The following is a 21,369-nucleotide window of genomic DNA, read 5'->3' as shown; positions in this document are numbered from 1 at the left end:
AACCTGTGTCTCTCTGGATTGGAGGCATGAAAAAGGTAACGACCCCCTTACCGAGGGAGAATCTGTTGGGGGTGACACTAAAGGAAAGCAAATAGCAGACTCTATGGAGCATTTCTGAAAGCCAGGACAAAAGCTCCTTTTCATCAGGCAGGTGCAGCCCTGTGCTTCACTGCACAGACAGGCATCAGCTGTCATCCTGGTTTCACCATCCTTGTGCAGGACACCATTCACACAACCGCAGGAAGTCAGGAGGTCCTGAGCTTTCATCCCAGTTCCTTGGGCAAAACAGTAACTTCCCCTCTCTGTGCATTATCTGTAAAGTGGTGATTATAATAGTACCCACATTAGGGTTGCTGTGAGAATGAAACAGGACACTGTGTATAAAAGGCTTAGTTCAGTGACTGGGAGGTATAAAATGGTCAGAACATTTCACCTCATTATTATCCTAAATTATTCTTCTATCTAGGAAACCCACAACCTCATTCAATCATGCATTCAACACCTATTTGTGGAGTGGCTACTAGGCATTTTGCTAAGCACTGGGGATACAAGGCAGACAAAATCCATGCCCTCATGGAACTCACATTCTAGTGGAGAAGACAGGCAAGAAATGACTAAAGAAATTAGTCAATCAGATAGCAATGAGTGAGTGCCAACCAGATGATAGAACAGGGCACTGTGAGAGAGTAGCTGTACAGATGGGGTGAGATAGAGGCTCAGTATTAGGTAGGAAGGCCAGGAGTAGTATCTGAGGAGGTGACATTTGAGGTGGGACCTGGGTGATGAGTAACAAGTCAGGGGAACATTTATTTAGGCAGTGGAAACTGCCACTGAAAAGGCCTGGGTGTGGGGAGGGGGGACACATAGAATGTTATAGAATAGAGAGACAAGGCCAGTGTGGCTGCAGTACCGGAGGGAGTCATGGAAGATGGTGAGAGATGAGCTCAGAGCTCCAGCAAGGAGCCAGGCGTTAATCTGAATGAGACGGGAGGTCACTGAGGACAATAAGCCAGAGTGTGACATAGTGATAATTTTTAAAAGACCACTCTGGTTGTAGAGAAGAAACAAGCATGGAAGAAGGAGACCGGTCAGTGTCTCCTGCAGACCCTGGATTTGGATACTCTCCGGTCATTCATCTATCAAAATATTAAGAGCCCTACTATGTGCCAGACACTCTTCCAGGTGCTAGGGAGATTGTGAAAAACAAAGCAGACATATTAAAACCAACCATGTATACTTTCAACAAACATTTGTTAGAGGTGAACAAGATAAGATATGGCTTTATGACCTGTTGGAATAATATTCATCCAACTGTTTATCTTTGGCACGAAAATGGAGCACAATCAATAAATGGCATTCTAGAAGATTGCTAACTGGGGTAAAGGCAATCTACCACCTAAACCCATGATATATGCCAAAATAAGTTCCACCTAGGTTAAAGAGTTAAATTAAAAAAATAATCTAGAAGAATTACGGCTAAGCATGGACTATTGTAATAGAAATAGCGTGGAAGCAATCAGATTGTAATCAATTGAATTACATCAAAATTCTTAAAGTTTAAAATTGAATAAACCAGGAAACTTATTTACAAGAGGTGTTTCTGTAATTAGAATAACTTTCCTGGAGAAAAATGAGGTGGGACGTAGCAGACATTAAATATGCTCATGCCTAGTGGCTTTATTCTGTATTTATTTGGGGTTTCAAAGTTTTTAATTGTTTTGCTTAAATTTCAGAATAATTTTCTTCAAGAGAAAGAGAACCTACCATTACCTTACTTCTTATAAAAATAAAGAGAAAAGTGAAGTAAATAGCCCCCAGAGTCCAGATGGTGCTAACTCTATAAATATAGGTATAATACTTAGGAAAAACTGATGTGTTTCTTTTTTTTTTTTTAAGATTTTTTTTGATGTGGACCATTTTTAAAGTCTTTACTGAATTTGTTACAATATTGCTTCTGTTTTATGTTTTGTTTTTTTGACCCAGAGGCATGTGGGATCTTAGCTCCCCGACCAGGGATCAAACCCGCACCCCCTGCACTGGAAGGCGAAGTCTTAACCACTGGACTGCCAGGGAAGTCCCCTGAAGTGTTTCTAATGATAATAATAACAAAAAAAAAAAAGCACTCTTTATTGTACATTTGCTCATTGCTTTACATATAGCACTTCTAATTCTTGCTATAACTCCCCATTTTACACGGGAGGTGACTGAGACTGAGGGGTTAAACTCATCTAAGACAAAATCACTTGTAAGAGGAAGAGAATTTGAATCCAGGTCTGTTGATGCTGAAGCCTGAACTTCAGCGACTGCTTGTCTGTGCTGCTTCACACCTTCAGGCTTTTCACACTCCTTGACCTCAGGCAGGAGTGGTCTTTCCTTCCCCTCACCTCCAAGCCAAATGCTAGCCACACTGCAGTCACCCACTCTTAGTGGAGCATGGTCCATTGAAAAAGCAGCCAGACCAATCATGTTCCCATAGTAGACTTCTCAAAAAGATGAGGGAAGAAGGAGCAAAGGTTAGGTGAGAAAGAAAGAGACACTGGGCAGGCAGAAGAATGCAAATCAGGAGATTGGTATGCAAATGTATACACCAATCCTTCCTGGATTAATTTATAATCGGTAAGGCAGATGGATCGCATAAGGGTCTACAGGTCTTGGATTCCTAAATAAAGAGCCCCAAGGAGCAGTGGCAACTTCCACAAACCTTGTTTTGGAATTTCTTCGATGCCAATTTATACTGCTGCATTATCATACGAAATGACTTGGAGCTTTTGGAGACGAAGAGCAACATGTGATTCAGGATGTTCAATTCATAAATCAGATCCTTATTCTGAAATTAAAAGGAAAACAGGTCATTCCTTGCACACAGCTGCCCCAGCTACCCTTCTCCGGGGACCCTTTGCTCACTGACCTCAGTGTTGTATTCAATAACAAAATCTGTGAGGTGCTGTTTTATGAGTTGATTGAGGATATGTTTGTTGGTACTGTCATCGATAAGCTCCTGGCGGTTCACGATTTTTCCCTTGGACAAACGAAGAAAAACATTAGAGGGAAGTAGCATCCATGATGTAGGCACTTAATAAATACAATAGCACAATTTTCCCCTTAGATAAAAGGAAAACACCATGGTAACAGGTGTAATACATAATCTAGTTATTTAATAAATATGGGTGGTTGGGCAGATTAGCCTGAGGGTGGAATATGGGTATGTGGAAGCCATGAAAACCTCCAGCCTACAGACACAGGGAGTATACTTGACGGACAGCGCCAGCTGCCTTGCTCTGAAATCCATCAACATATTTGTGCTGATGCTGAGCAGTTTCTCACATGCTGCTCCTAACCAATGAATTTGTCAGGGATACTAAGGCAAGCCCATTTCTGGGAGATACAGGGCTTCTCTTATAGGGGACTTTGATGAACTTTCTTAGAACTACGCTGCAGTCAAGGGCTCTTCCATCCCACCTTCCTTCCTTCCAAAGATCTATTGATACATCATGGTCTGATAAGTTTCCCCCAGCTCCCTCTCTATTTTCCTTCAAAGGCATTTCCCCTAATCTTTTGCATGATTAATCCTGCCTGATGACTGCTTCTCAGAAAGACCTGGATTAGCACAGGAAAGGACATAATTCTCTAGCCCAGGATCAAAGTCTGTGGGGGAAGGAGAAAGAAGCAGCTATCTCCTTATTTCTCTCTACCCCATCTCCTTCTCTTCACCTATGCCAATCCCACCCTCTAGTCCAAACCTATTCCTTGGACTCCTGCAAAAGTCTCCTAATGGTCTTCCAATGTATCCCCCTGCTTCCCTTCCATCTATCTCTCACACTTCAGCCAGAGTGATGTTAAAATGCAACTCTTGCTTAAACACTTCATAGGCCCTATTGTCCCCTAGATAAAGCCTATACTCTTTCCTGGCCATAACAATAGTTTAATAATCCTAATTAGACTTATGGAGAGCTCATGTTGTACCAGCCACAGTTCTAAATATGTTATATGTATTAACTCATTTAATCTTCATAACATCTCATTGTGCTATATACTATTATTCTGCCCATTTTACAGTTGAGGAAATTGAGGCACAGAGAAGTGAAGTGACTTGCCCAGGGTTGCTAAGGTAGTAAGAGGTGGAGCCAAGATTCCAAGCCGGGCAATCTGACTCTAGTGCCCATGTTCTTAACCATTAACAGAGACCAAATCTCTCCTAAATGCATTTCCAAGTTTGCTATTTGGTTTTTGATTTTGTGATTGGGTTTATTCTGCATAATTTTAAAATTTTTGTATGATCCAAATTTATCAATATTTCTTTTCATACTTTCTGGGGTTTCTGTCATGCTTTATAAAGGGGCTTTCCCCCTCCCTCCAAGGTTAGAAAGCAGACTCTCCCATGGCATCTTCTGGTCTTTCCACAGTTTTATTGTTATATTTTAAAATCAGGGATCAATCTGGAATTTAATTTGGTGGAAGGAGTGATATATAGATTTAGCTTTAGTTTTCTTTTTTCAAATGGCTACCCAATGCTAGTCATTGAATAACATGACTAGCATATTATATGCTATTTTCCCTACTGGTCTAAAATATCATCTTTATCATATACTAAATTTCCATATGCATTTGGATCTATTTCTGGACTCTATGTTCATTCAAAGCACAAATCAGCTTATTTTATTCTCCAACTTATAATCTTTCAATGACTTCCATGGGCCTAAGTAAAACACAATGGCTCACAGTCTTCTCTACGAGAAGACTTCTCTCTGAGAGTCAACCAGCATCTGGATATCACTCCACCTACTTCCTGTGTGGCCTTAGGCAAGTAACCTAACCTCTCTGAGCCATGTCTATAAGCAACATGGTTATTGTAAGGATTTAGCTTTGTGTGGGGAGGGAGTAATGCATGTTCCAGGAACCAGACAACAGTGTCTAGAGTAATACCGTTCAGTAGAATTTTCTGTGATGATGGAAACGCTCTGTAAATCAATGCTATTGAATACAGTAGCCACAATCCACTAATAGCTAGCTTGATTGAAGAACTAAAATTTTAATTTAATTTTAATGTAAACAGTCACATGTGACTAGTGGCTGCCATATTGGACAGCTCAGATCTAGATCCCAGAGGGAGAGAGGAGGAAGGTTTGTAATAGAGGTTAGACTGTGGAAGGCTTTGTGGGCCTCATCAGGGACTTATCTTTATCCTAAAATTTATAGGAATCAGTTAAAGGGCTTTCGATTGGAAGGAGGAAAGCGACCATCAGATTTTAATTTTGGAAAGATTTTTCTTTAGAGGACAAGATAAAATGTGGTAGACCAGTTGGATGTATGTTGTATTAGGCTATGGAATATGAATGGTCACTTGATCTAGGATGGTAGCAGTAGAAAGAAATGGATAGATTCACAGGATATTTTGGATTTAGAAATCAGCGGGATTGGGCTGATGGATTGGTTTTGAAGGATGGAGAAGAGGGAGGTGTTAGAATGATGCCTAGGTGTTCTGGCTTTGCTTACAGAGGAGCTGGGATAGATGGTGACACCATTCACTGAGAGAAAAAACACTAGAAGAGGATCTGGAGGGGAGATTATGACTTTAGGCATGGCCATGTTGAGACATCTAGTGATGGATATAAAGGTCTGGAGATTAGAGAAGTCTGGCTGGAGATGGAGATTTGTAAGTCATGGGTGATGGGGAAAGGGAGATGGACCAGAGGAAAACTCGGGGCAGAAGATTGAGCCTTAATTAATGTCATTTACTGGTTAAGGAAAGGAGGAACTCCCAATGGAAAATGACTAGAAAGGCCAGAGAGACAACAGGAGACTCTGATTTCCCAGAAACCAACTAGTCCAATGCCCCTGAGTTCACAAGTGCAGAACCAGAATTTATACCCAAAACCCATACATACACACATAGTTCATTATTTTGAACTAGAGCCCCCTCACTAGCAATAAGACCAAAGTCCTACCTTTCTGAACACCAGAACACTGTCAAGGGTGACGTGGAAACGCCCAATGGCATTTCTAATCAAAATCACTCCAAACGTTAGTTCTGGGAAGTCTTTGATCACATCATAGAACAACTCTGCTGCTTCTTCCTCTAAGTCCTGTTTGGGGTGAGATGTCTGATGAGGCTTTGGTAGGAAGCAAAATGCCTGGATTTTTTAAGGACAGGGTGAAAATAGTGACTAATTCATCTCTTCACCTTTCCAAGTTCTGTGGTTTTGCTGGGCCACCTAAATCCACTTTCATGGATGTTTCATACCCAGAATACTTCTATGGCTATGACTAAGGCAAAATAGGCAAATCCACAGAGATGAATGGAGAGAATTGATAAACTTGACCTTTCCCAAGTATTAGAGTGAAGGCTGTTCTAACACAGATGTGAAGACTTTTTAACATTTATTCCTTAATTGCTTTCAGAAGAGGCCATTGATTTGACCACATGTGGTACCAAATATGAACTTGATATCATGATATGGTTGTAGTTTCAACCTTCTTCTTTAGCTTGAAAGAAAATTGGGACCAAAAACGGTGTCAAAATGTAGGATGGGAGAGAAAAGGTACAAACTCTCCCCTTGTATAAATATAATCCCAATGGTCTGACTTCTACTCAGAGAAGGGGAGGAGTCATCAAAGTTATAGGAAATGAGTTAAGATGTATAAGAAACTCATTCTCCAAAAGCAAGAACAATTTGCAAATCATTTATCATTCAGTGATATTCTAAATGGACCCCCCAAAAGATCAGTTATACTATCAAAACCAGTTCAATATATGTCAATCTCCTCTCCTCTCTCCCCATTACTGTCCATCTTTGTAGTTAGCTTCTCTTACCATTTCAGCTTCCGTTTTTTCTTTATTTTTTATCCTGCAGTTCCCCCAGAAAACCAGTTCATTGAAAAAGGAAGAATGGGCATGGAATTAACCTAAATGGGAGACCTGTCCTCACCCTACCCACCCTCCCAGACACAGGACTCCTCATCAGTGGAGAAGCCACCTCCCACCTCTTGAATGCAGTACCTGGAAGAAGCCAATGATGACCAAGGGCCTGGAATTCACAAACTCTGCTATCTCATTGGTGTCAGAGAACAAAAATGCTTTCTGGCTAATTTGTCTTCTCAACCAAACAACCAAGGCAGTAGATTCAACCACTCCTGGAGAGAGACATACAATTAAATGGACCCCACAGAAGTTTCCTCTTGAACTGGAGCAAGTCCTGTCTTCTGCAAGTTAAATGAGTAGAAACCTCTTGTCTTGGATTCCCACCCCTTGAAGACCAAGGTCAGTTTCTCCTCTCCTCCCCACCTGAGCCCCAAAACGTGAACATTAACAACAGCAGCTAAACTTGACTGAGCACTTACCAAGGACCAGGCACTGGGCTGAGCATTTTGCATGTATTACATCCCCACAATAACCCTATGGGATACATATTCTCCCAATCTTGCAGATGAGGAAATTGAGGTTCAACTTTGCCATTGGTCACTCCGCTAGTGAAGCTGGGAATCAAACCCGGGAGGAAGCATGCCCAGCTGTGTTTTCTTATTCACCCTTCAAAGTGACAGGAAGATGGATTTATTTTTTTAAAACATAAAATTTTTAAATGTAAATAAAAAGGCCAGCTAGCTCTGCACCCTTGGGAGAATTCCATTATCTCCCTGTGTCTCCAGTTCCTTAGCTGAGACCTAGATGTCCACTGAGGTCATATACCCTGGCTTCCATTTCTCAGCTATCATATGGGAAGTGCCAAGCACATAAAAAACATCTAAAATTGGGACACATCTACCATATCTGGGGAGACATAATGGTGTGCCAGAATGTACTCAAGGCTACAAATGGACTTGTGTTTGTTAGGATCATCAGTTTCATATGGTGGCAGGTAATGTAAAATATTATTTTCTGTCAAGGCCTGCTATAGAATACAATGGATTGTTTAAAATGAGTTTATGAGCTAAAGCAATGTTTGTTGTGAGTAGCTTTGGGCAACATATTGGGTTGGCCAAAAAGGCCAATACAAAGTTCTCCTTTATTCTTCACTCCTTCACTCGTTCATTCATTTGATAAATATGCATTGGGTGCCTATTACATTACTGAATGCTGTGTTTGGTCCTGGGGATAAAATGGTGAGCAGAAACAAGACTATGCAGCTCTCATTCTGTTGAGGAGGACAACTATCAAATAACTGCACAAACAAGTGTATAATCACACCCAAAGTAAGTATTCAAAAGCAAAGTTCTATGAACCTGTATAAAAGATACACGACCTAGACTGTGAAGTCAAGGAGAGCTTCCTGGAGGAAATCACTTATGAGCTGAAAACTGAAGGATACATAGGAGTTAACAGGAAGCAACTGGAAAAGGAAAGGCAGAGAAAACAGCCTGTGCAAAAGCCCTGTGGCAGGACAAATTGCTGCCTGGGGCTTGAGGAATGCACACTGAGTTGCTAAATCGACTGGAAAGGACACTATTTTCAGTGTCTTTGCTTACTTTTTCTAAGAATATTAGGCCTTTTAAAAATTTATAATGCAGTATGTTTACATGCATAAAGGTATACAAATTATAATGTATAGTTTGATGAAATTTCATAAAATGAACACACATGTATAAATATCATCCAGATAAAGAAATAGAACGTTATCAGCCCCTCGGAAATCTCCATTGTGCCCCCTCCCAGCCACTACCCAACCCTCACCTATAGGTAACCATTATCCTAACTTCTAACAACCTGCTCTTGAAGTTTATATAGAGTCATACAGTATGTGTTTAGGGGGCTTCCCTGGTGGCGCAGTGGTTGAGAGTCTGCCTGCCGATGCAGGGGACACGGGTTCGTGCCCCGGTCCGGGAAGATCCCACATGCCGCGGAGCGGCTAGGCCCGTGAGCCATGGCCGCTGAGCCTGCGCGTCCGGAGCTTGTGCTCCGCAACGGGAGAGGCCACAACAGTGAGAGGCCCACGTACGGAAAAAAAAAAAAAAAAAAAAATGTGTTTAGGATCTGGCTTCACTATACGTGTGAGATTCCTCCATGTTGCACCTGTAGATTCGTTCCCACTGCTGTGTAGCATTATATTCCACAACTTATTTATCCATTCCCTGTTAATGGGCATTTGGTTTGTTTATAGTTTGGAGCTATTAAGAATTAATTCTTGTGCATGTCTCTAGGGGCACATTGTATGCACTTCTGTTGGGTACATGCCCAGGAGAAGAATTTCTGGTCATGGGGACGCTGTGTCCAGCTTTAGTAGGTACAGATTAGACCATTTAAAAAGCCACAGTAGGGCTTCCCAGGTGGCGCAGTGGTTGGGAGTCCGCCTGCCGATGCAGGGGACGCAGGTTCGTGCCCCGGTCCAGGAGGATCCCACATGCCGCGGAGCGGCTGGGCCCGTGAGCCACGGCCGCTGAGCCTGCGCGTCCGGAGCCTGTGCTCCGCAACGGGAGAGGCCACAACAGTGAGAGGCCTGCAAACCGCAAAAAAAAATAAATAAATAAAATAAAAAGCCACAGTGAATCAGGCCTCTAAAAGTTCATAAGAGGATGGTGTGGTGGTCTCAAGGGACAGAGGGGGCGAGGGAGGCTTCATGCCACCCTCAGACCATGGCTCTCCACCCACTGAAGTCACCCCCTCCTCCTGGACACCAGCCCCAAGGCTGAGTTTCTATTTTCACAGTCGTCCAAGCCATCTTTTAGGAAGAAAGAGGCACATATCATGAAAACAAACTCTTTCTCTTAAAGCTTTGCCTGAAAAAATTATGTCTTAAGTGACCTGAAAGGAATTGGTTTAGAAATTCTGAAAATACCAAAATAAAGGTGAATAAAACCCTTCCAAATGGGTTTGAATTTCAGGTCCTCATTGCTCTGATTTCCCTTTGTGCAACTCTCTCCCTCTGTCCACACTCCAGCCATATCCTTATCATCCAGCACACTGGGCTTGGCATCCACCAGTCCCTCTGCCTGGGCTGTCCTTTCCTCTCAGCTCTCAAGGGCATCTCACGCTGCTTATTTAATTCTCAATTTGGTCTTTTCTTACTCTCCCCTCAATCAGTCTCTATTTTATGACCTGTTGTATTTTCTTCATTGAGTCTGTTTCCAAAGCTATGATTTTTTCCTAACTTTCTCAGTAGCTCCTGAGGGGGAACAGAATATGCCACCTTAAATTCTACTACTTTGGCATATTATTTTGAATTAAAGTTACTTGAGAAATAGCCTGTGCAAGAAGGATGTCTGACTCTCCTTTGTCCTTCGAAAGCAGGAAATAAATCTCCCATGTAGAGGTACCCTCCCTATACCAGGACGGTAGACTACATCCTTATCACCAGACATAGGGATTTAAGGTCAAGAAGGCTGTATAAAAAAAACCTTGTTACTTCCTCACTAATTTGCTACCCCAAGCCCAAACCCCTTTGCCTTGTCAATTCTTCACAACTTTATTGTTTCTTTGTCTAAAAGGTATAAAAGCTGCCTGTTTTGGTCACTTTTTTGAGCCTCATATCTTTGGGACTCCTGTACGTATGAAATTAAATTTGTTTTTCTTCTTTTACTCATTCTTATGTCAATTTAATTATTAGACCAGCCAAAGAACCTAGAAGGGCAGAAAGGAAAAATTTTCCTCCCCTACATCCTGTAGTGTCTGGCTCATAGTAGGTGCTCAGGAAATAATTATGGGATGAATGGATGAGGTGAATGAATCATTAGATAACTCGGTTTGAGGGAACTTGATCCTGGACCCTCTTCTCTGGGATGGATGAGCTCTGTTTGCCCTTCTGGACCCCATAGGACCGAGATAGCTCTGAACTTGGCAAACAGTTTGTTTCTGAGTGCCTGCCAATCGGGCACTGTCCCCACTAGGCAGGTGCCTCTCCTGGTGCTCGGCTCTGAGCCAGAGGACACAGTGACAACCGAGGTATGAATGCCGTGTCAATGATTGACTGGGGCCAGAGCTCCGCTGCATATTTCCAGGCACAAGCTGTGAATGCAGCATAATTGAAGGCCTGGAGGCAGCCTGAGTCCCCCTCCCTCCAGGGAGACGGCCAAGGCCAAGTCTCCCACCATCAGTCCTTGGAGGCCAGAGGAGAACCTGGACTTGAAACAACAAAGACTAAACCCCACCTGCCTCTGAGGGAAGTTTTCATAAAAGTCACAGTGCAGGAGGCCAGTAACGTACCACCGCCCCCTTAGCTCAGGGAAGCTCTGTCAAGTGGCAGAACTGGCTCTAGTCATTCTTTTTAGGAAGTGAGAAATAGAGGCTGCTTCAAGTTCTCACAGCTAGTGCTCGTCCTAAACTCTGGGCTCTGGCTCCATCCCAGCATCCCACTGCCTCTTTCCATGGTTGGGGGTAATACTGAGGACGAAGGGGATGGTCAAGCCCAGTACAAATACGGGCTGGCTCCTTGCAATTCCACCCCATTCAAACCCAACATATGCATTAAAAACCTAAGTGTTCCAGGCACTAGACTAGGGTCAGGAAACTAATAGTTTGAGGATAATAATAACCACATCTGCCATTTACTTAGAGGACAGCACAGTGTACAGCAGGGATCAGTCAACTGTAGCCCATGGGCCAAATCTGATCTGCCAACTAATTTTATAAATAAAGTTTTATAGGGACACAGCCTTGCCCATTTATTTGTGTATGGCTCCTTTCTCATGGCATCAGTAGAGTTAAATAGTTTCAACAGAGATTGGCTTGTCAGGCCTCAAATATTTACTTTCTGGTCCTTTAGAGAAAATGTTTGTGGATCCCACTGCTAATTAGCTGGGGAGCCTTGAGAGTTATTGCACTCTCTGCACCTCAGTTTCCCCATCTGTAAAAGCACCTCCTATACTGTGTTGTGACATCTGAGAAGGGACTAGAACAGTGCCTGGAACACAGTAAATGCTTCAGACATGTGCAGACTTATTCTTTCTTCCTAGGAACCCTTGGAGGTAGACGCCTTTACCATCCCTACTTTACAGATGAGGAAATCAGAATTCAACAGGAGGAAGTGATTGTTCCCCAGGTATGTAGTGAGGATTTGAAGCCGAGGTGTCCACCAGCTCTGGAAGCCTTTTAGGAGACCCCAGTAAATGAGGTGAGATTGGCCTCTGCCCTGTGCTCTCAGTTGAGAGACAGTGAGGAAGAGATACAATTCTGTGAGATGAGATCTTTGAGGGGGAAGCACAGGTGCTGTGGGACCACAGAAACGGGGCAGGCACCCTGACCCAGGCAGTCAGGGGAGACTTCCTGGAGGAGGTGATAGTGAAGCTTCCTGAATGGCAGAGGAGGTTCCAGGCCTGGCTCCCAGCACAAAAGGGGGCTCAGACAGTCTGCAGGTCGCTACGCTGTCACCTTCTTACCTCTAAGTGGAGTTGGACCTCACCTGTCCTTCAGGAGGCGAAGGCCTCCCAGAGCCTGAGCCACTCCATGAGGAGATATGGACTTTGACAAAGTAACCTGGGGCTTCTGGTTTCTTCACAGCCCTCCCCCAAATCAACACATCACAAAGGGCTCCTCGATTAGGGTCAGTGGGTGGCCATTGAGGGTTGTCACTCGATGCATAGGAAGCAGCAGTCTTTGTCCCTTCTCTCACTCCTGCCCTCCCTCCCCATCTCTTTCTCTTCCCCTTTCACACACCAGCCTCATACAAACCAGCTGGGAGCCTCAAGGCTCCAAGTCTTTTATGCGACCTGCCCTGAGGCTGGCTCTTCAGCAAGTCTGGCCTGTGTGTCTCACACCCCCTTTGTGTCCATTCTGAGAACTGCAAGGCATCCTGCAGCCCCTGCACACGGTGGCCCTCTCCCCCCTGCCCCTTTGGTTCTTGTAACAACTCTCAAACAGGCTTATTGCAAACCTGCTAAATGCCAGGCCCTGAAAAATACAAACTCAGTGTTCTGAGATTCAATCATTCAACATACACAATGGGAACATTCTACTAACATAGTAAGGGCTGTGCTGGGAACTTCTGTGTTCATTAGTTTTATTCCATCCATCCATCTATCCATCCATTGTGCATACATTTATGCAACCATATATTTAACACTCTTTAAACTTAGGACCTGCTATGTGCCACACTGAAGCACAAAATTCTTCAAATTTCCACAACATCAGGATAGGGCTTGACACATGGTAGGTTCTAAATAAAAAGGTGTAGAATAAGTAGATGAATGAGTTAACTAAATGGAGGATGATAGAAGCGAAAGGGTTTGGTAGTCACCCTGTCTCAAACCCGTCTTGTTCTAGCAACTCCCAGTCTCCGTTTCGAACAACCAGTGCTTCCTCGGCCTGGGACCCTGTCAAAATCATTCTAAAGTGGAAGAGTGCGGTGGGAGTGGGGAGATAGGTGAGTGGGGAACTCACTCTCTGGTCTTTATAGTTTATAAACCATGTGCATCACTATCCCACCTCATGGTGCCTCCAGTGCCCACCAGCTGAGTTGCAAGCTGTGGTGGAGGCAGCTACATGTCCACCGAAATCTTTTATTTCCTTATAGACATAGAGCAGGGCCATATTTCCCAGCCTTTCTGTTGGGCGGAGTGACCTGACAGAATTCTGGTCAATGGGATGAGAATAGAAGTGATATTCGCCATCTCCAGGCCTGGGCCACGGACACCACTGGTGGCGCCCCTTTGTCTCTCGGCACCAATAGCTGGCCAGATACAGAGGGAAGAGCAGGAAGCTCGGGGGTCCTAGGGGAGGACAAAGTCACAGCCTGGAAGGGGCCTGGGTCCTTGAAAGACTGTGGGGAACAGAGTCCCCTCATCTCTACCTTCTGGCTGCTCACTGGGCTCAGTGCAAGCAAGAAATGAACTTGTAATTCTGCTAAGCCACTGAAATGCAGATGTTTGTGTTTCCATAGTTAGCATTACCTTGATTGACACAGAAGTACCATTACCTTTGCAGCTGATGGGCTCCGATCTATTACCCTCAAAAAACAGCTTCAACTCTGGGGCCTTCTTGACGTCAAACTCCTTCCGAAGTTCCTTCTCAACCATGATGTCCACTTTGCCAAAGCCAATCCCGTTCTTCCCTTTGCCCATGATCTCCACGGCTTTGCCCAGCTCCTCAGCTAAGTTCCTGGATTGTTTTGAGGATGGGTCGTCTGAAAGAGGCAGTATGAAGACAGAACTCACTAGAGCTTTTCCTCCATCCCTGTCTCCCAAGGAGGAGGTTTTGTCTGGCCTGCTTAGCTCCTGGGCTTTTCTGGTGCTCCACTGCTAGTGGGTAGATTCAGAAATGTGACAGGATGTGAGACACACGGTTCATGAAATTGGTCAGTTTGGGAGACACACATCAGGTTTCTTTGGGTTCGGTAACACTGGAAACAATACAACCTTGGGCAACTTCATCTCTTGAAGCTCCAATTTCCTCATCGATAAAGTGGGGAAAGAGTGGCTACCTTGTGAAGGTGTCAAAAGATTTATTTTACAATCAGTTGTATTGTGCTTATTACTTTCTAAGAGTTTTACATGGATTAAGCCATTTAATCCTCCTAGTACCCTATGGGACAGGTACTGCTATTATTATCTCACTGTTACAGATGAGGAAACTGTTGCACAATTGAAATGACACCTGCTTGCCCAAGGCCACGTGGCAGCAGGAGGTATAGCAGGATGGGACCCACTCACTCTGGCTCCGGAGTGCTTGCTCTCTAACCTCCACTGGGTGTGTCCAACCCTTAGCACAATGCCTAGAACTTGGTCAGTACATAATGCATTCTTACTAGCACCATTATTATTGTAAAATTTCTATCAGAAATTATAGTGAGGGGGAGAGAAAGAGAGAGGAAGGGAGGTGAGAGGAGAGAAAGAGACAGAGAGAGGGAGGGACTGAGGGAGGCAGGGAGGGAGGGAAGGAGAAGAGGGGAGAGAGAGAGAGAGAGAGAGAGAGAGAGAGAGAGAGAGAGGAGAGAGAATGCCATCTGGTGGAAATTCCTGGACCTAACAGGCCAAGTTGGGCCCCTCCAGTTGCTCTGTTTCTGCATGTAATATGGCAGGGGACTCTCTGGTGGAAACAAGGCCAGATGTGGGAAGGGTAAGGATGGAGGGAGGTTATGACCATCTCTTACGCACTCAGCCCATCCCCTTGGTCTGGGGTGTTGAAGAGACCTGACGCTATCATATTGCTGGGCAGCAGGGTGGCATTTGGAGTGAGGAGCCCTTTTCTGGAAAGAGCCTCAGGGGCCTGGCATGGGATCCCAGCAGCAGGAAAGGTCTTCCTGGCCTAAATGGGAGGGTGGCTAAAAGGCAGGCAGTTTTGCCTCCCTTCCTCCTGAGAGGATTGTGAAACTGCAGGCCCCTCGCTGGTCCCTCACCGACCGGTGTCTGCAGCAGGTGGGCCGAGCCAGGGCAGGGGGTCATTAATTCCCTTTCAAGCCAGAACAGTTTATCTTTTTCAAACTCCCTTGTCCATCTGGAGCATTTGGAAAAAGTGCAAATCACTTCCAATGCTATGGGCAAGTTCCAAGTCCAACGGAGAGGGCTTTTGTAAAGCAAAACCCAGAAGGCTAGGCCTGGGACAGCTGGCACACGCCCTATTGCCAGTTAGCACACCTGCTCCAGTGATGGAACCCGAAAGTGAATGATCGTTTTCATTAAACTCCCAATCAATGGACAGGAAGTGGGAATTTTTGCCTCTCTTGTAGATCGATGCCTTTCCACTGCCTGCTTTGTCACCATCATCGCCTTCGATACCCCCATCAATCACCACCAGCAGGTGCTGGCCTGTTGCCAGCCACTCTGGCCTGCAGGCTTCTCCTCTGCCTCCCTCGTGGATTCGGCAGTGCCTGGCTCAGGGCTGCTAATTGACATAGCATCCAAATCAGAGTTTCTAAGGATACGAGCTTGGGGCAAGAAAAACACTTGTCTAAACAGTGGAGTTTTTGAGGTTCCACACACAGCCCAGTGCTCTTCAGTGTCCAAAATGGAAGTGAGAGAAAGAGGTTGTGACAGCTAGGATCTGAGAGCTGGATGGATGGGACCTAACAGTAACAGTAATGGGATTCATTCACTCATTCATCTGACAAATCTTTTTTAGAATCTTCCATGTGCCAGGAAATGTTTTAGGTATTGGGGACTTAACAACAAACAGATTGATAAAAATCACTGCTCTCATTGGAGAAGGCAGAAAATAAACAAAATAAAGAAGCAGATTATGTTCTATGTTAGATGCTAAGTGCTATGGAGAAAAAAGAAGCAGAGGTGGAAGTTGGGAGTGTCAGGGGAATGGAGTTTAAGTAGAGAGGCGAAAGGAGGCCACACTGAGAAGGAACATTTTAATAAAGACTGAAGAAGATAAGGGAGCAAGCTGTGTGCTTGCTCACAGGAGGGAGAGAGTTCCAGACAAAGGAGCCATACATGCAAAGGCCCTGAGGTGGGAGCACATGCAACATGTTTGAGGGATGACAAGAAATCCATTGGGTCTGGAACAGAGTGAGCTGGGTGAGGTCAGGTGACACAGGCCGTGTAGACCACTGAATAAACTGGCCTTTCCTCCGAGGGTTGTGGAAATGTACTGGAGGGTTTGGAGCAGAGTTAGATGTGATGACTTACTCTTTTACTGGATTGTCCTGAATGTTATATGGAGATTAGACCAAAGAGAAAAAAGGAGACTAGCTGGAGCCACTGTAATAATCCAAGTGAGAGATAGTAATGGCTTGAACCAGGCAAGCGGTGAGAAATGGTCAGAGCCTAGAGGGATCTTGGAAGAGTTGACAGGATTTACTGATGGCTTGGGGGTGGAGTGTAAATGAAAGAAATCAAGGATGACTCTGACATTTTGACCTGAGCAACCAGAAGGATGATGATAGTGATGATGCTGGTGATGATGATGGTAGTAATGATAACAAGATAACAACATTTATTGAACACTTACTATGCCAAGTGCTTTGCTAAGTGTTACACGCATTATCTTGGCGAATCCTCAGAACAACCCTATGAGTCATCTGCTATTACAGGTGAGGAATGTTAGACAAGGAAACAGAAGCCCAGAGGTTTCACAGCTAGTAAGCATTAGGCTGAGTTCAGCTCCATGGCTGACTGACTCCAAGACCCATGCTCTAACTGACCTTATAGGTAAGCTGGTCTGAAAAATGTTCCTTTTTCCTGGAGGGGTGGGTTTCCCATCTCCCCTGCTCTGAGTGGTTCTAGTCAAAGCAGATAGACTGTGGAGAGCCAAACCCACTCTTTATAATTTACAGTCCTATTTACTAGCTTCTGTCTTTTTAAAATTTGCCTTTAGGGCTTTGGAGCCTTGAATCCTGAGTGTGTAAAGGTGAAATGGATGCATACACCCCTCAGGTCTTGGTGCCTGTCTCATGAGGCATGGAGACAATTCAGCTGTACATTCATTGGAACCTGATCAAATGACAATGAAAATACAACGTCCCAAAACCTATGGGATGTAGCAAAAGCAGTTCTAAGAGGGAACTTTACAGCAATAAAATCCTACCTCAAGAAACAAGAAAAATCTCAAATAAACAACCTAAACTTACACCTAAAGCAATTAGAGAAAGAACAAAAAAACCCCAAAGTTAGCAGAAGGAAAGAAATCATAAAGATCAGATCAGAAAGAAATGAAAAAGAAATGAAGAAAACAATAGTAAAGATCAATAAAACTAAAAGCTGGTTCTTTGAGAAGATAAACAAAATTGATAAACCATTAGCCAGAAAAAAAGGGAGAAGACTCAGATCAACAGAATTAGAAATGAAAAAGGAGAAGTAACAACTGACACTGCAGAAATACAAAGGATCATAAGAGATTACAACAAGCAACTATATGCCAATAAAATGGACAATCTGGAAGAAATGGACAAATTCTTAGAAAAGTACAACCTTCCAAGACTGAACCAGGAAGAAATAGAAAATATGAACAGACCAGTCACAAGCACTGAAAGTGAAACTGTGATGAATGCAAGAATTCTTCAATATATGCAAATCTATCAATGAGATACACCATATTAACAAACTGAAGGATAAAAACCTATGATCAGGGGCTTCCCTGGTGGAAGAGTGGTTAAGAATCCGCCTGCCATTGCAGGGGACACGGGTTTGAGCCCTGGTCTGGGAAGATCCCACATGCCACAGAGCATCTAAGCCCGTGAGCCACAACTACTGAGCCTGCGCGTCTGGAGCCTGTGCTCTGCAACAAGAGAGGCCGCGATAGTAAGAGGCCCGCGCCCCGCAATGAAGAGTAGCCCCCGCTCACCGCAACTAGAGAAAGCCCACGTGCAGCAATGAAGACCCAACACAGCCAAAAATAAAAACAAATAAATAAGTTCATTAAAAATAAACAGAGTAGTCATGGACAGAGCTTGCATTCTCACACGGACAGGATAGGTTATCCAGGCTTGGCTACCTGCTGTGCAATTCTGGAAGGGTAAATGAGTGTTGCAATGTGTGTTGTGTCATGCAAAGTATGTGGCTCTAAATCCTTCAATGTCTCCACCGAGGGTCTAGGATTCAGGGTTTTTAAGGCTGCAGCAAAAAAGAGAAGATGGCTTAGATGTCTGACCTGTGCAAACCATTAACTCATAATCCACAGCAGGTAGAGCAGCTGCAGAGTTCACAATTCTTCTGAGAAAGGAGCCATAAAACAAATGTTCAAGTAGTGGCCCAAGTCTTGGTGTGAATGAGGGATGCAGGGAACCAGCTGGAGGAGTAGTTCAGCAAAGTGGAAATCATGTCCTGCTCACAGGCTCATGTAAAGAAAATGGCCCAAACTGGATCTCTCCTAGGTCTTGCTCCATGGGCTTGAAGTAAAACTAGGCATGCATCCTGACACTTTGAAGGAAACAAACCATCAACAGCCTGAGCTGGATGGAAGTCAGAGGCTTGGAACTATTTTGATGGAACTTTACACAATAGCCATGCTCCACATTGGATGGAGGCAAAATGACCCAATTAGATTTTCCCTTCTGTGAACTACCAAGGTTAAGGGCACAAAAAGAATGTTTTTGTTCTATGTTGCTATGAAGTAGCTGCACAAGCCAGCTGAGGAAGCACTGGGATCCATTCAGTTACCCGACACTCCCCCACTGAAGGGGCATCACTCAGAGAGAATGTATCAAATGAGAAGAGACAAAAATTGCGGAAGGAGCTGGGAGGCCTGAATTTCAGGCAGGGAACACAAACTCAGATACTAGAGGGGTGAGGCAGGGGTGTGACTGTGTGGGATTGGCTGGATAGGGATGTGGTAAACTGACAAGCATGTTTTCTGATCAAAACGGGGAATCGTTATTCAGCTCCAGCCAACTGTCACATTGCAGGAATGTAAGCCAGTGCTTCCAGAACTTTTGTTTTTTCAAGAGCAGATGTAAATTCAATTTCAATTGTGAAATGTCCCAAAATAGGGAGACAAATAGTGGCACCACACTGGGTCACTGTGAGGATTATATGACATTTACTGGGCTATAGGGACAGTGCCTGGCCCACAGTAAGTGCTCACTATGTGACTGTTAGGAAAATCCCTTCTACCCTGTCCCCAGGCACAGACAGGTCTGTGCCAGCGTCTCAGGAAAAAGAAGTCTGTTCTCTCTATCAAAATGAGGTCTGATGCAAAGCCTAAAGAATAAACGTGGGCAAGCAAAATTCAGACAGTAAAGGTGATGAACTAAAAATCTTTCTCAAGAGCGTGCCCATAACTGTGTCGCAGCAACTTAACACGCGATCTTATTTAGTCTTCACAATAATCCAGTGTGGCCCTTATGTTCATGCCCATTTTACAGAGGAGAAAACTGAGGTTCAGAATGGTAAAGACACCTGAGGGTAAATCCTGGCTTCTTGCCTTCAGTGGGACAGAGGAGCCAGATACAAATCAAGACAAGAGTGGCAACATAGTATCTTGCAAGTTGCTTAATTTCCCTGGACCTCAGTATACTCATCTGTAAATTGAGGATGACGTTATATATATTATTTTTTTAATTATTATTAAAACGTGTTCTCATGTGTTTACCAATATTTAAAACTCCTCTGGGGACTTCCCTGGTGGCACAGTGGTTAAGAATCTGCCTGCCAGTGCAGGGGACAGGGGTTCGAGCCCTGGTCCGGGAAGATCCCACCTGCCTTGGAGCAACTAAGCCCGTGTGCCACAACTACTGAGCCTGCGCTCTAGAGCCCCCGAGCCACAACTACTGAGCCCACGTGCCACAATGACGGAAGCCCGCGCACCTAGAGCCCGTGCTCCACAACATGAGAAGCCACCACAATGAGAAGCCCGCGCACCACAACGAAGAGTAGCCCCTGCTTGCCGCAACTAAAGTCCGTGCACAGCAACGAAGACCTAGTGCAGCCAAAAATAAAATAAATAAATAAATTTATTTTAAAATAAATAAATAAATAAAACTCCTCTCGCTGCCAGGAGAAAGGGGGCAGGTCTCAGCCCACCCATCACCCACTGCCCAGGAGTGAGGGACACTCACGGAAGAGCACCATCAGGAAGCGGGTCTCATTCAGCATCTGGGTCAGGCCGGCAGGTGTTAGCACCATCAAGTTTTTCTCCACCAGGATGTGCAAGGGCTGGGACATGTTGATGCTGGCTTCCTTGACATCCACCTCTGGTGAGCCCTGGACAGTGCCGACACAAGAGGCCACCAGCAGCAGAGACATCCAGAGCAGCTCCATTGCTGTCCTGCAGGTGCAGAAACAAGAACAAGAACCCTTATCAACACAGGTGGTGGGACCACATGTCATCACTCCCTCCCCATCTCCTTCCCTGCCAGGTCAGTCCTGATGTGGAGAACATGGCCTGAGCATGTCCCACTGCCCCCCTAGCAGTGCCCACAGCTCAGCAAAGCAAGCTGGCAAAGGAGAGACAAAGCGTTATGCTAACCTCAGGGCCCATGGAAACGGTGCAGGGTTAGTTCAGAGGAGCACGGCCCACTTGGAGCAGCAGAAAGCCAAATCACATGCCAGCCACTCAAGCCCACTGGCTCCCCAGACACTAGGTGAGAATTTTTCGGATATGAAACCCAGTCCAGAATCCCAGGGTGAGCCTCTGGGTCTCAGAGATGACTGGTCCAATCCCTATCACAGCCTCTGCTTCATGCTCCTCCAGCTCCTGCTTGAATACCTCTTTTGATGGGCAGCTCACTACTTGACAGTGTACCCCATTTGATTTTTGAGCAAATTTTCTCAAGTGTAAATATTTCTTTTAAAAGTAATCACCATAGGGACTTCCCTGGTCACGCAGTGGTTGAGAGTCCCCCTGCCGATGCAGGGGACACGGGTTCGTGCCCCGGTCCGGGAGGATCCCACATGCCGCGGAGCGGCTGGGCCCGTGAGCCATGGCCACTGAGCCTGCACGTCCGGAGCCTGCGCTCCGCAATGGGAGAGGCCACAACGGTGGGAGGCCCGCGTATCGCAAAAAAAAAAGTAATCACCATAATGCACACTTGTAAAAATTCCAAGCAATACAATAAAAAAATGTTA

At 44.8% G+C, this 21,369-nt stretch overlaps 1 protein-coding gene across 1 annotated transcript in view; it reads right to left on the bottom strand.

Moving 5' to 3' along the window:
• Nucleotides 1–20,565, bottom strand: part of PDILT (protein disulfide isomerase like, testis expressed) — a gene marked incomplete at its 3' end in the record, with an annotated part of 29,178 nt that extends 8,613 nt beyond the window's left edge. The window contains exons 1-6 of the mRNA XM_081258026.1: nt 20,361–20,565; nt 13,839–14,045; nt 6,998–7,131; nt 5,946–6,083; nt 2,909–3,019; nt 2,702–2,827 (exon numbers count right to left, since the gene is read on the bottom strand). Of these exons, the coding sequence (XP_081114152.1) occupies nt 2,702–2,827; nt 2,909–3,019; nt 5,946–6,083; nt 6,998–7,131; nt 13,839–14,045; nt 20,361–20,562 (918 nt within the window). The 5' untranslated portion in view covers nt 20,563–20,565. The remainder of the gene's footprint in view (nt 1–2,701; nt 2,828–2,908; nt 3,020–5,945; nt 6,084–6,997; nt 7,132–13,838; nt 14,046–20,360) is intronic.
• Nucleotides 20,566–21,369: the final 804 nt, after the last annotated feature.

Source organism: Mesoplodon bidens (assembly GCF_964165515.1).
Source record: "Mesoplodon bidens genome assembly, chromosome: 15".
NCBI lineage: Eukaryota > Metazoa > Chordata > Mammalia > Artiodactyla > Ziphiidae > Mesoplodon > Mesoplodon bidens.
The sequence above is the reverse complement of the archived record's forward strand: the minus strand, read 5'-3'. Positions and strand labels throughout refer to the sequence as shown.